Consider the following 13,604-nt stretch of genomic DNA (forward strand, 5'->3'; position numbering starts at 1 on the left):
AACAAAAAGGGACGATACAGACACAATCATTTGACTCTTCAGCACTAAAAGATATTTAGAAATGAACTGATAATGAACACCTGATAGCCTAGCTAAGAGAGTCATTAACATACAGTATCGGTAATATTTGGCATAAAACCAAATATAGTTTTACAAAACACATTGGAAGACCACCAGTATACAAACGATAACACTCAAAGTATCACAAACAAAGGAAAGGAAAAGACTAAACAAAGACCAAACACTATTCATTTACACCCATCGCTGCGTTTCTAACACTGCTTTGCAATGGGGTTGTAATATTGAGCTCATTGCAGGAAGTGAACCGTATTTGGAAAACAGCCTTACAATATGACACAAAACATTACACAGAGCATCTTTCAGCCAAGTTCAGAGTGGAATTGAACCTTCTACCTTGTAGGTCAGCTTTGGTGAACTCAACTTTGTTAGCAAAAGAACAGGAAAGCGAAAACAATAACAGAGGTTAGTAGGTGGTTAATGATGCTTGTTAATAAAGCTTCTGCTTTACTAACATACATGCTAGGTTCATATTAGCAAGCCTAATTAATAATGTATGGCATGTAGTATTCTATTTACTACTAGAGCTATATGTAAAAATACAATGACATTCAACATAATCAGCTAAAACAAAAACAATTAACTCAGCAGCTATATGACACACATTAATGGAGAGGTTCTTTAACAATGCATTACCCCTCCCAGCATTAACAATTCAGATACCTGTAATGTTTCCACTTAATTGCAATCACATTTCCAAAACATAGTACTACATTATTCAAATCAAATTCTGTAATCAGAAAATCGTGAAAAATATTATACATCAACTGTAGTTTGAAATCTAATATTCATGTCATATCATGAATGTTAGTTTAAAAAAAGAAGTTGGATGTTAATAATGGCAGATCATTTGAATAGTATTTCACACAGCATCATAGAAGCCATGTTCTAAAACAAATACATTATTTTTCACATACCTAATATACACTTCAGAAGTTGCATAAAATGCATAACAGTATTTAAAGCATGTCATTGAAGTAGTCATTGTTAAAAATCCCAACTAATGAATCATTTCTGTCCAAAGACAGACAAAATGTTTATGGCTGCAATGGAAATGACAAGAAAATAATATATATATATATATATATATATATATATATATATATATATATATATATATATATATATATATATATATATATTTCTAACAAACCATGCACATTGGACTATTAGCATAAATAATGCACATGCCTTTGTTAACCTCAAAGGAAAATAATTAAAAGAGGGTAAAAATGATGGAAACAACTAAATGGTCCCTTAAGTTGTTATAAGCAGGGTTTTGTGTACATAGTGTATTAAAAATATATACTTTTTCAGAATGGGTTTAAAAATTGCAAAAAGAAGAATTTGCTGTAAGAAGTATTGCTGTTATCATCTGACAGATGTACTGTATGTATTCCTCCACTTATTTTTGACAATTAAAGTTCATCATGAAACGACAACCCTTTTGAAATCAATGGTTATACCACCATCTGGTGGTCGATTAGCCTTCTTACACATCATAAGTAAATTGATTATTCTTCTTGGATTTGCTCCCTATCAAACATCAGTTGCTACCATTTACTTAATTTTTTTTCAAAATGACTGAATCCTTAAACTATTAAATCAAATACCTCTAACTTAATGGTTTAAAAAGGCACACCCAGCATTTAGCAATCGCCAGTTACTTGGATTTTTCCATTACAATTTAAAGCCACCAAATCTCATTCTGTATTCAAACATGTCTTGATATACATTACATTTGATTGAACCGCCTATCTATCAATTTATAGTATGACCCTGCCAGATCACCTCTGAGATACAGTGACAGAGCTGAGGGGTTCAGAGAGCCATACAAAGCCAGACCCTCAAAGGCATTTCATTGTTTCATGAATTTGTAAGAACAGACATATTCATACTGAATGCATTGACACACACACACACACACACATGCACACACACACGCGCGCGCGCGCACACACACACACACCCCTCCAACAACTGTATTAATAGGCTCTAAATCTTACATTTCTATCGTAAAAAATTCATTTAATAAAATAGTGTTTGCATACAATAGTATTTTTATTTTTATTTTTATTTTTTTTGGGGGGGTGGGGGGGGTGTCAAGACAGGGACACCTACGCAAGGTTTTTGTCTAACTGTGATTGTATTTTATGTAAAAACAAACAAACAAACAGACAAACAAAAAAACAAAAACATGAATAGCAAGAATGGACACCATTAATAAAATTCAATTCTAAAGCAAGTGCAATAGCACAGACCCATATTAACAATACCCTATTACGAATAATACTTTAACTGCTCCTTCCTCTCCGAAAATGTGTCTTTGCTCTTGTTTCGAAATAGCTGTTCATAATTAAATGGTGTTTTTGTGTATATTATATCACCGACATTGCTGCTAATCTAAATGTCGAATGGCTTAACAGTATTTTGTAGGCACCCTGAAACCCATAAATCTTTCCAGATTTAATTTGCAGATACAACACTACTGCATGCACCCCTTCAGCTGAATAATGCTCAATGCATCAAGTGGAAAACAGTCCCTGTACATTTCTACCACTTCTGCTTTCACTTTTGTTTTATGAAAGCTATTGAGTTTCTTTTTTTTTTATTTCTAAATGCCTGGTTACAATACGTAAATCACACTATAGGCAAGTAATAATACATATTTATCTCTTTTTTAAATGTTGTTTATTTCATTTCTGCATTTGGTAAAATCAAAACACCAAACAAATGACATCAACAAGGATCTGTTTAATGTATTCTAGAAATGTTAAGGTCCACTGATTTGGTAACAGCACAGATTAAAGCTATTTTACCTCTTGAATACAAGGTAAGTTTTAGCTGCTATTTCAAAGTATAATTACAAAAGCAAAATACTGTACGAGCACAATGTGTAACAATATTCAGCTCCAGTTACAGTTACTTGTTGGGAGAAGCACAACTGGGCACAGACCTTTATTTTTTAGATTTAAATATGCAATGCTGTTCTGCATGCAAAATTATTAAGAATTATGTGGATACAAATAATAATAATAATAATAATAATAATAATAATAATAATAATAATAATAATAATAATAATAATAATAATACACTGATTCACATGAATAACAATGGTTTTAAACAAAAAAGATATTGTTAAAGAAATCTATTAATTCTGTACGCTCTTAATAAAAATAAACATGAAATCTTAAACAAATTACATGCACAAGATTAAAGCTAAGAATGAATATAAAGAATGTTGAATATTCATGTTACAGGAGTCGCTATAAGGATGGAAAGCATCACATCTATATCAGAGGCATGGAAAAATGCCTTCTGACTACAAGAACAACAATCAAGTTTGATATTTTAGGGATTTTGGAGTCTGTGTAAAGTAAATTGAAATGGCTTATGAAACAAAATCAATCTGAGAGACAGATAGAGCATGTTTACTCTAGCTGCCACTGAAGTCTTTACTGTAATGTAAAAATATGGAAAGTCTTCTTTGCAAAATCAATATGCATGTAAAATGTAGATACAATAGTACAACAAACAACATCATATTTGGCATGTCAGCTAAAGCAACCATATATTATTGCAATGGTAATATCAGTTAACAATTTACAAAGATACAAGTAAATATTCATATTTTTTTTTATTAGATTGTATTTCCAAAAAGATATAACGGTCAGCCTCCTTAAAACATGCCTGTAAGAATGTATACAATAGAAATGAAAAGGAGCTGTCTTTTTTCCTCATTTAGTCTGTAATGATGATACTGAAGATGTGGGTGATATTGTCTTCAGTTTACACAACTACAGTTGCCCTTTCCTGTCCAACTTAACATCTGTGCATTATCAACAAGTAGATGGTGGAGGAGCACCAATGCAGTGAAATGACATCACCACCCATTCACACTCAGTGTGCACAAATAGAACTGACCAGTGATCCACTGGTATCTTGATATGGCTCAGGAAATAACACATAATCATTACCTATTTCCACACATCAAGGCCCAACCACAGCAAACCTAAAAACCTTTACCTGATGATTTTATTATTATTAAAAAAAACAAGGGTGTTACTGTTAGTGTAAGTGGCTGGGAGCAACCAAGTGTCTTAACCAGAGTGTGGTCCAAGCTCACACAACATTGCCCAATTAATGTACGTGTTCACCCACACACAAGTTGAGTCTTGCAAGTTTTATAAATTCACACTGATTTTTCTGAGCTGAAATTGATGCTATCTTCACACTACTGCAAATAGAAAAGTGGTGGTTTTGATAATGTTCATCAGCAATTAATATTGTGTATGTGTACGTATCAAATCAACACCATAGTGGCCGTTATCAAAAACATATATGAATCAGTGTTGGCAATAGTACATATTCTTCATTTAACAAATAACATTTCTATTAACATGTACCCAATAACAGAAACAGCAATACTGTGGCAAGATTGCCAGACAATATCGCTACTGTATAATTTGTTTTGACTGTTAATTTTGCATGCGAACAAATCTTTGGAAAATCCACAGATCAGACTATGAAATGTGAGCTGAGCACAAACATTGTGAAATTAGGTGTTTATGACAACCACATAATTGCAGTTATTGCAGAACGCTTATTTTCCTTAACACTGAATGCCTTGTACTTATTTGTATGCAAATGGATTTGTCTCCTTTGGTTTCCTTTGGTTTAACTTCCATACAAACAGATTCCAATTGATTTAATAGGTTATGCATTACTAGGATCTTACAATCTTGAGGTTGAAATATTTTGTAAGACCACATGACTTTTTTGGCATGTGATTTATAAACAGTTATACAATTTGTTTTTGCATGCTTCAAATGATAAAGAATGTGGTTACATAACTGACACAAGGACACAGAGATTTCTAAAACAAAGACCAACTGCCATCATTAAAAACAACACTTGAGTATTTTTGCTCACTCAATGGTGTTTTCTCAATGTGAAGAACTATTCATTTGGCACACTTAAGTGAGCGCCCACACTCAATTGTTGCTTCTTAATATGGCCATATGTGTGCTTATATCTTTTTTTAAGAGCATAATACTGAGCATAGCATGTTAGTTGTTGTTGTCAGTAGGTATTCTGATCAATGCTGTGTCTGTATGCAAATTCATTATTTGTATATTAAATGTTTGGGAATTAGACCCTGAGTGTATTTTCAGTATTAATGCTGACCTGTATGGCCTTTTGTAATATAAAAGCTTGCTGGTTGTTCCAATGAATAAGGAAATATTATTTTATGACAACTGTTAACAAAAAAAATGTATGAATGGTGGAATTGCCATCCACCACAAGAGGAGCTGACATCCCTACTTGAGTGACGTGGCTATACAATTAAGAACAAGAGACCAAACTGTTACCACGCAATTTCAGTAAGAAATGTCACAATTAGGGTTAGTAAAATTGATGGGGAGATGTAAAAGTGAGAGATGGAGCTACTGCTCGAGTTCATGAGGAAGAATGGACTGCCTGAGCTAGTGTTGATAAAGCGCGTACCTTCACATCCACGCTCAATCTGCCCGCTGCGGTACAAAGCATCATTGATCAGGTCTGGGAGACGGCCATTCAGATCCACGGATGCCAAACACCCCTGAAACCCATCTCGGGAGGCCACGAGTTTAGGAAGGTTGCTGTACATGCCCTGTGCCAGCCCAGCAATGTAGAGATCACCTGAAATACAAAAATAAAGAATATCAATGAGACAAAAATGGATTAACACAATTTACCAACTGTAGAAACTGTATATTCTAGATTGAGGTTGTAAAAAAAAAAAAGGAAGTTGATAGATGTCCACAAAATAAAACAGCTGTTTTTTGATGTAAGAAAATCAATACAATTATCAAAACCAGTGAATAAGTTTTACATTTACATGCCTAATATAATTGCTTTGGTGTAAGTGTATCAATAAATGTGTAAATGTTATCTGAATGTATTGCTTTGTTATCTACCACTGGGTATTATTATTATTATTATTATTATTATTATTATTATTATTATTATTAGTATTATTATTATTATTATTATTATTTAATCAAATAATGTAGTTGTGGAAAACTATCATCCCTGATGATGCTATTCCAGTAATACAGAATAAACATGTATAGGCCCATATTAACTGTGTGCATGGCAAATAGCTTAATGTGAACTCAAATTAAATTGGTAAATACACTTTAAGTCAAAGTACCTTTCAGGTCCAGGTTTTTGGCACCATTGATAACCTGTGTGACAGCCTTGGCATCCACCTTGAGTGTGTGAGTGTTGCTGTTGTCCCTGGTGATCACAACATTGTGCCACTGATTGTCATGCAGTGCTTTGTCACTGTTTCCTTTGATCACATTAGGACCATTCCCCAGATCGAAAACATAGTGAATATACCTAAAATACATAATAGCACATTACGGTTTTAAAAGGGATAACATACATGCCAATTATTCTTAACTTGGAACTGATCTCAGTTATGGGTAATTACATAAACCTTTTATAGCCTGTTATTAAATAAAGTAACAGTCCAGAACTATTTCATAAATACCCAACTGTGTTTAATCAATGAAAAAATAGCATTCTTTAAATAACTCACAAGTTAGGGCTTTGTGAATAGAGCCCTGTATTACAATTATGACATTCAGTAGCAATCAACATAGCACCAGTACATTGAGAATGACACATTAATTAAAACATGTGTATGTTTAATACAATCTTTAATTAAGACCTATTTTCTGAAATTCTTATTAATTTTACAAAACAAATGATAGTTGGTAGTAGGTAGATTACAATTACATGGTAATGGTATTTGGAAACAACATTGTGTGACTTGATGAAATTATGTGGAGTCATGATAGTACTGCTAATATCTGTGTAATTACACACTTATACCACCAGGTGTTACCATGTAAGATCACAAACTATTGGTAGTTACCTAGTAATTACCATGTTATTGTTATAGATCCAGAAATCTAAAGCAGTGATGCACAAACTTTTTATATGACGCCCCCCTTTCTTTTTTTACTTTTTTTGGTTAAATCTAGGAAAAAAATATGCGATTTACATTGATTAAATCCAGGAAAAAACACATGTTAAAACATTAGTGTTTTTTTTTTTTTTACACTTGTTGCCTCATACATGGAAGCTGCCATTTGGGCTCTGTTCACTGGAGTTTCACTGACACTCACCACTTCAAACATAATTTCTCCAGTTCTACAAGTCCTAGAGTGATCGTCAATCAGCTGTCATGAATTAGCTGTCATTTATGTATTTATTTAAAATGTTCTATCCTTTAAAAAAAAACATTTTACAGAACTGCCCCTTTAGTCATAGTTGCGCCCCCCCTTACTGACTCTCCGCGCCCCCCACTGCACACCACTGACCTAAAGTTCTGTAAAGATGGGAGGAAATGCTTTCATATGTTCATATAAAATGTCTCCTTACCCTTTTACTAGCTCTACAGCGATGAAATCATTGCCATCTCCACTGTTAAAGAGAATGAATCCATCTGGAGTGGTTGTTTTGAACTGGAAGAAGAGGTGCATGGAAGTGTAGGCCTGAAGTGTAGCCAAGCTAAGGTAACTGCTCTTGGACTTAAATGTGACTGGATCAGCTATGATTGACCTCATTCCAAACCTGGCATTTAGTTCACAGAAATCAATGTCACCATTTTTGCAAAGGTCAATATATAACATTCCGTTGAACATCAGGCTCTGAAGGTGCCCAATAAAACTGGAAGGGATGACTGAAATGTAGCGCCTCTCCGTCATAATCCCTGTCTCTATATTGTGCAATTCCAGGCGAGTGTGATCTCCCACCATTTGACCTATACAAAAGAAAAATAACAAAATACAAAATTAAACTCTAATGTCAGTAATCATTACTACAAGTACACCTTAGATATAAACTATAAACCGTTAAGATGAGCTGTGTTTGTTTAGATGGTAAAGTATTTCCATCAGTCCTGCATTTTTGTATTTCAAGTGCTTTCCACTTGTTTAAGAGCCACTGTCCAGTGAGAGGAAATACATCTGCCTTCAACGACAATAGGGTATATTTTAAAGGCTATGCACGTTAGTATTTTATACAGTTATCACGCTGAATATGAGTATGTGCATGTTTGGGAGATTAAAACATTATCTGGCTTTGATACCATTAACAGTCTCAACAGCTTTTTTTGTTTTTTTGGGGGGGATCAGGTGGCAACTAGTGAACAGCCAGCCTGAGGCTCCCTCATTAGAATGTGTGATGTGTGTATTTTTATAACTTGCATGCTAGGTGTTAGAAAAAGGTGCTCATTATTAATTAGATGTCATACATAAAATCTGTTAACAGCTGTTGTAACATGTCTCTCAATCTCGAACTGTACACTTTGTGTTGCAAAGCAGAGGCAATGTGGGCTTCCCAACATAGGGGATAACCACAGACTTCTAGATACTTTAGGCCTCTTGAGGAAAATGAAAGCCTTTAAACACTGGGCTTCATGGCCTGTTATCAGCCTGTACTCTTTAAAAGTTTAAATGCTCTGCCAAGCCTACAAAACATAACACATAACATTTACTGATGCTGTAATACAGTTCCGTTTACAGTTTAATTTAGATAAAGGTACCTTCAGCAGTGTCATCGTCAACCGTGAGCTTCAAGCTTTTACCCCGTCGAACCACACGGACTATATGCCATTCATTATCATTGAGTTTTTGTCCAGCATACAGCGTTTCCGGTCCTTTGCCTGGGAATGATGTTGGTTACAAAATTACTTTCCTTCTTTGATCACAACCAAACCTTTGCTTTCCATAAATGATGAAGGTGAGTTTCTTACCTATTTGTGCATTAAAGCTGGTGCAAAAAATGCCCCCCCCCCCACACTCTCCAACTGATACTGCATTAGAAAGCAAAATGAACACAATGCTTCTAAATGTAATGGCATGACACCAGGCAGATTCAAAAGAAATGTATATATTATTGGCATGGATCTTTCTCAAATGGTGTTATTGACTCCTTATCTATAAAGCTGATTAAGACAGAAAATAATAGTATCACCACAGTTAAAATGAGGTCATAATCACAAGCATTTTAGCCATTGCCTTTTAGGTTTATAGGCCTGCCTCCAAAAAATGAAAATGACACACATTCACACACACTGGTCACACTATCCAATGCAGTATCTGCTATCTAATAGTACAGACAGCTCTGCTTTTCATATCTCACCCATTACTGAAAAAAACAAAGGTTTGGTTATCCTTTAAATAATAAAAAGCTAAAACTTGGGAGAATAGATACATTTTAAATTCACACACAAAAAAATACATATTAGTTCAGTAATTGAATATAAATTACATATTACAAATACCATTTTTGCTGCATTTAGAAGCATTAGTTGCATATGCAATATTGTTATAGTTTTTTTTTTAACTAAAGATAAGCTTTTACTCATAATCAGGTCTTAGTATCCCTTATAGAAAATATGTCACAGTAAAAATATTTTTTAAGATCAACATCAACATCTGATTTTAATATCAGAATTTAAAATAAATAAATAAAGCTTAAAGTAATGTGGTTTGATAACAAAGCCCTTAAAACTTCAAGCCTAAAACTAACAAAATAAAAACACACCAGTATAGTGAACTCTTTTATTTTTCATCTCATGCACGGCTAAATAAATCATTTGTAGAGTGTAGAATTAATTAACAATGCAAAATGTTAGGTTACCTGTTAACAATATTGTATTATGATTTAGATTATAATATAGTTTTATATCCAATAATCGGGCTATACAGTATATATAATCTCATATAACAAACAATTGCAGTGACAGTTTACTGAACATTTTCCAGTAAAATAGATACAATATCTATATAGTTTTTAATTAAGCTTTACAATTTTTATAGTGGCTATTAAAAAATATCAAATAACAAAATAAACTGCTGTGATAAAGGTAACTGATGGTTTGGGGCATTTTATGCAAATATAGCATGAAATAATAGGAAATGTAACAATAGTAAATAGTGTAAGGATGGCTACCGTTATGTCAAAACGTTAACAGTTTAAGATGCCTAATTAAAGCACAAAGTGGTCCAACATTTGCACATGTGAGAGCCTATTGTTTCTGTTTCTAATTACTGACCAAAACTTGAAATTCTTACACCAAGAGTTTTTCATGCAGGTAGGTATATAGAGTATATAAATGACAAATCTTGAGGTGTTCTAATACATTTGCACACTGCTGTATATATAGTTCTAAAATTACATTAGTAAGCAATGTCACATGTCACATGCATGCTGGCTAGACAGACTGTAGATTATTACACTTTCAGGCAATTCGGAGCATAAAGGTATTTTTAATGGAAAAAAAACCCGATTGATTTAGTACCATGACACTCTATTAACTCAGTACATTGCTGACTCTACTGCCTGAAACTAGAAACGCCTGCAATAAAAAGGAAAGGAACAACACAACAACTTTCTGTTTTATATATATATATATATATATATATATATATATATATATATATATATATATATATATATACCTAGATATTTTTCATCATACAGTAGATTTTAAATGAGCTTAATAAAAATGTGTCATTTTATAAACTAAATACGGCATTAGCAATGCAATTGAAGATCATTGGTACGTTTGTAAAATGTTATTTACAACGGTAAAATATGATATGGTTTTGTGATGTGCAAAGTTGCATATTAAAGTGTTCATTGGCAATCAATCAGATTACTGAAGTTGTTAGTCAAGCAAAACTAGTCAGCCAGGGAGTCTTGATGGGAGAGACCCAGTCCGTGCCAGACAAACACAACACAGACCACAACAGAATCTCCACACACCCTTCGTTGAAACCAAGCACCTGGAATGCTCATTGCAGCAGCATATAAACACAGCAACAATGGAACAATGATAAATGTTAATCACTTCTTGCACCACTGGGCACAGAAATGTGCATTTGTTTTGTGTAATGAAAGGCTTGTGGGGTGCTGCCTTACCATCAGTGCAAATAGTGGGACTGAAGATAAATAATAAGGAATGAAAATAATACATTGCATTAAAGTTACATCAAACATGTTCATGATGTATTCTGCAGCAACACAGTCACCCAATCTACCTTTATAGGATCTATAGGCATGATGATTATCTTCACCTTCTCTAATGTGTTATTTGCAAGCATTCATAATTCATGGTTTAAACTTAGAAATATCAAAGTGATTATATGATTCACAATCATGTATTTATGTTCACTTCTCAAATTACTGTAGTCTTTTGACAATGTCTTTTGTGTTATACTGTATACTGCAATATAAATATTGGCTAGGCAGAAGTCATGCCAGGGCCAGATGACAGGTATCTGGTCGGATGGATCTGCCATCTCCATTAGATTCAAGATGATGTGCTTCACCAGCAAGTCAAGGAGAGATGACTAAAACCTGACAATGTTCAACACCATGAAAGCAGTCAAGCGGGTAATAATGTGTGTGACCTCCAGAAGAATCAATACCAGCTTGTGAATGTTGTGGGGATTTCCTGCTGAGATGGTGCATGGTCTGTTGTAGAATAATATGCTACTTCTCATTCTTCAGTGTCCCTGGTTGAGGGTTACTGCTGGAAACACAGCTTTTAGAATGTCCCATTGCCACAATTACATGTTCAACAGGATTCAAATCTATGGATGTGATGGCCAGTTCATGTGTCTGTGATGAGGATATGTATTACGATCAAAAAACATGATCCCTATGTCAAACTGCCTTGTTAATCACCAATGAAGGTCCTCCCAAAATATCATATTCTGCCATTTAGCAATCAATATTTTGCTCCACATGATGCTCTCTACACTTTATCCGTACATGCATTTGAATGTACGCTGAATATTGGGAATTGCTTTTCCTATATTAAGCTCTGCACCTACTTTGCAACACAGTGCAATTTGGAATAGTGCAATTCCCTCAGTCATTCTGCCACTGGTGCAACATTCCATGATGCGATTCAGTTAAATACATCTTTCAATACGTGATGAATAAACAGGTGTATAGAGGCTGTTATATACATGGAGACCCAAGAACCTCAGTGATCCAAGTACATTTAGTCAAGTACAAACAAGTTATCCAAGTGCTAAAAAAGACCCAAAAGAGCAACATTGATCAGTAGGCCTCTGCAGAATGGGTTATTCTAATCACAAAAGTAAATTACAACTATTTATTACCCTTACAAATACATTTGGGACAGGTGGAACTGTATTAAACTGTTTGGGGTAAAATGTAAAACAACGCTCCACTCAGCTGTTTTGCATTGATAGTACGCAGATAGTGTTAAATTACTTTATTATAAGATTTTAATTACTCAAAAAACCTTGCATATATATTACTAGAGCAGACAAGTATATATTCAGGAATATAATAACATTTAATAACAAGCAGAGTTGGGTAAAACGGACAACAACAAATGTTGAAGAGCAAATGCCACTAACTGCAGAATAAAGTGCTAGTGCCTGTTACCGGTTCAACACAAAACCGTAGCATAGAAAAAACACACAACAAACGTGATACATGTATATAACCGTGATTTTTTAAAATGAGGTTCACATTTTCAAACACTATAATAAAGCAAAAGCCATTTTAGATGTAATATAATAGATATGAAATATTTTGTTTTTGTAGAGTTAGGAATGAAAAAAAAAACTTTTACACACTGAATAGGTTCACTGTGAAACATACACTCTTGTTCTACCCAGTATTACAGGCCGCCTCTTCTGAGACCAAAGCCTTTTCATGCATGAGTTCATTCTGAAGTAGGGAACCAATGCCAGCTGACCCCAATAACCCATCTGCCTTCAAGGTTCAGGCTGGAATGGTAATGCAAACTATGTAGTCTGTTCATCTGATGTACTGTTCAGAATGTCCTACAGACAGTTCAACCTTTGTGCTGCTGTCTCCTAGTGAGCAAGTGTAAGAAAGAAAATAAGATGCATGCAGGTAGACTGGGTTTGGATATAATTTACCCATACATATTTGGAACAGGATACAGCTCACAAATATTATCCTTTTAAACTTATAAGAATAAAGAAGGATGCAAAAAGAAATGTATCTTACCTTCCAGAGGTATGTACTAACAGGTATGTACAAGAATGTATTCATTATTAACCACCGATTATTATTTATCCATTATGCATTTGAAATATGATACCTGCTTTAAATCTGCAAAACATATTTTTTTTATTTGCCCAGCTTTTTCAGTTTTCCTTTATACGTTAAAGACCTGTTTATGAGTAAAAGCAGTTAAGCCCTGTTTATCACAGACATTGTAAAATATACAACTAAGATCTTAGAGCAATAACATTCCTATTTTCATGTTAAGCTTTAAAAAGTTACCTTTGATGTGCCTGAGTATTGAAAGGTGAATACATATTAAAATGCTTGTTATTAGTCTTGATATGCAAGCAGAGCAAAAAGAAACACCACTGTGAATGCTGAATATTTTAGTGAGGTGAAACTCAATTTCTCGACAGGCCATCTTTAGGAGTTGTATAACA

At 33.9% G+C, this 13,604-nt stretch overlaps 1 protein-coding gene across 37 annotated transcripts in view; it reads right to left on the minus strand.

The window, feature by feature from the left end:
* LOC117417766 (neurexin-3) overlaps nucleotides 1–13,604 on the minus strand; it is a 299,691-nt gene that overhangs the window by 175,598 nt on the left and 110,489 nt on the right. For 20 of the 37 annotated variants that reach the window (XR_009307701.1, XM_058991756.1, XM_058991743.1 and 17 more), the window contains 4 exons: nucleotides 8,684–8,803; nucleotides 7,519–7,900; nucleotides 6,278–6,468; nucleotides 5,590–5,763 (listed from right to left, as the gene is read on the minus strand). Coding sequence is in view for 34 of the 37 variants with exons in the window: in XM_058991756.1 (XP_058847739.1) it covers nucleotides 5,590–5,763; nucleotides 6,278–6,468; nucleotides 7,519–7,900; nucleotides 8,684–8,803 (867 nt within the window). In the remaining 3 variants the exon portion in view is untranslated. Of the gene's footprint in view, nucleotides 1–414; nucleotides 442–5,589; nucleotides 5,764–6,277; nucleotides 6,469–7,518; nucleotides 7,901–8,683; nucleotides 8,804–13,604 lie in introns of all 37 variants that reach the window. The other 17 variants (XR_009307700.1, XR_009307699.1, XM_058991734.1 and 14 more) reach the window with 1 other exon arrangement.

This window comes from Acipenser ruthenus, chromosome 18, assembly GCF_902713425.1.
Source record: "Acipenser ruthenus chromosome 18, fAciRut3.2 maternal haplotype, whole genome shotgun sequence".
In the NCBI taxonomy this organism is placed as follows: Eukaryota; Metazoa; Chordata; class Actinopteri; order Acipenseriformes; family Acipenseridae; genus Acipenser; species Acipenser ruthenus.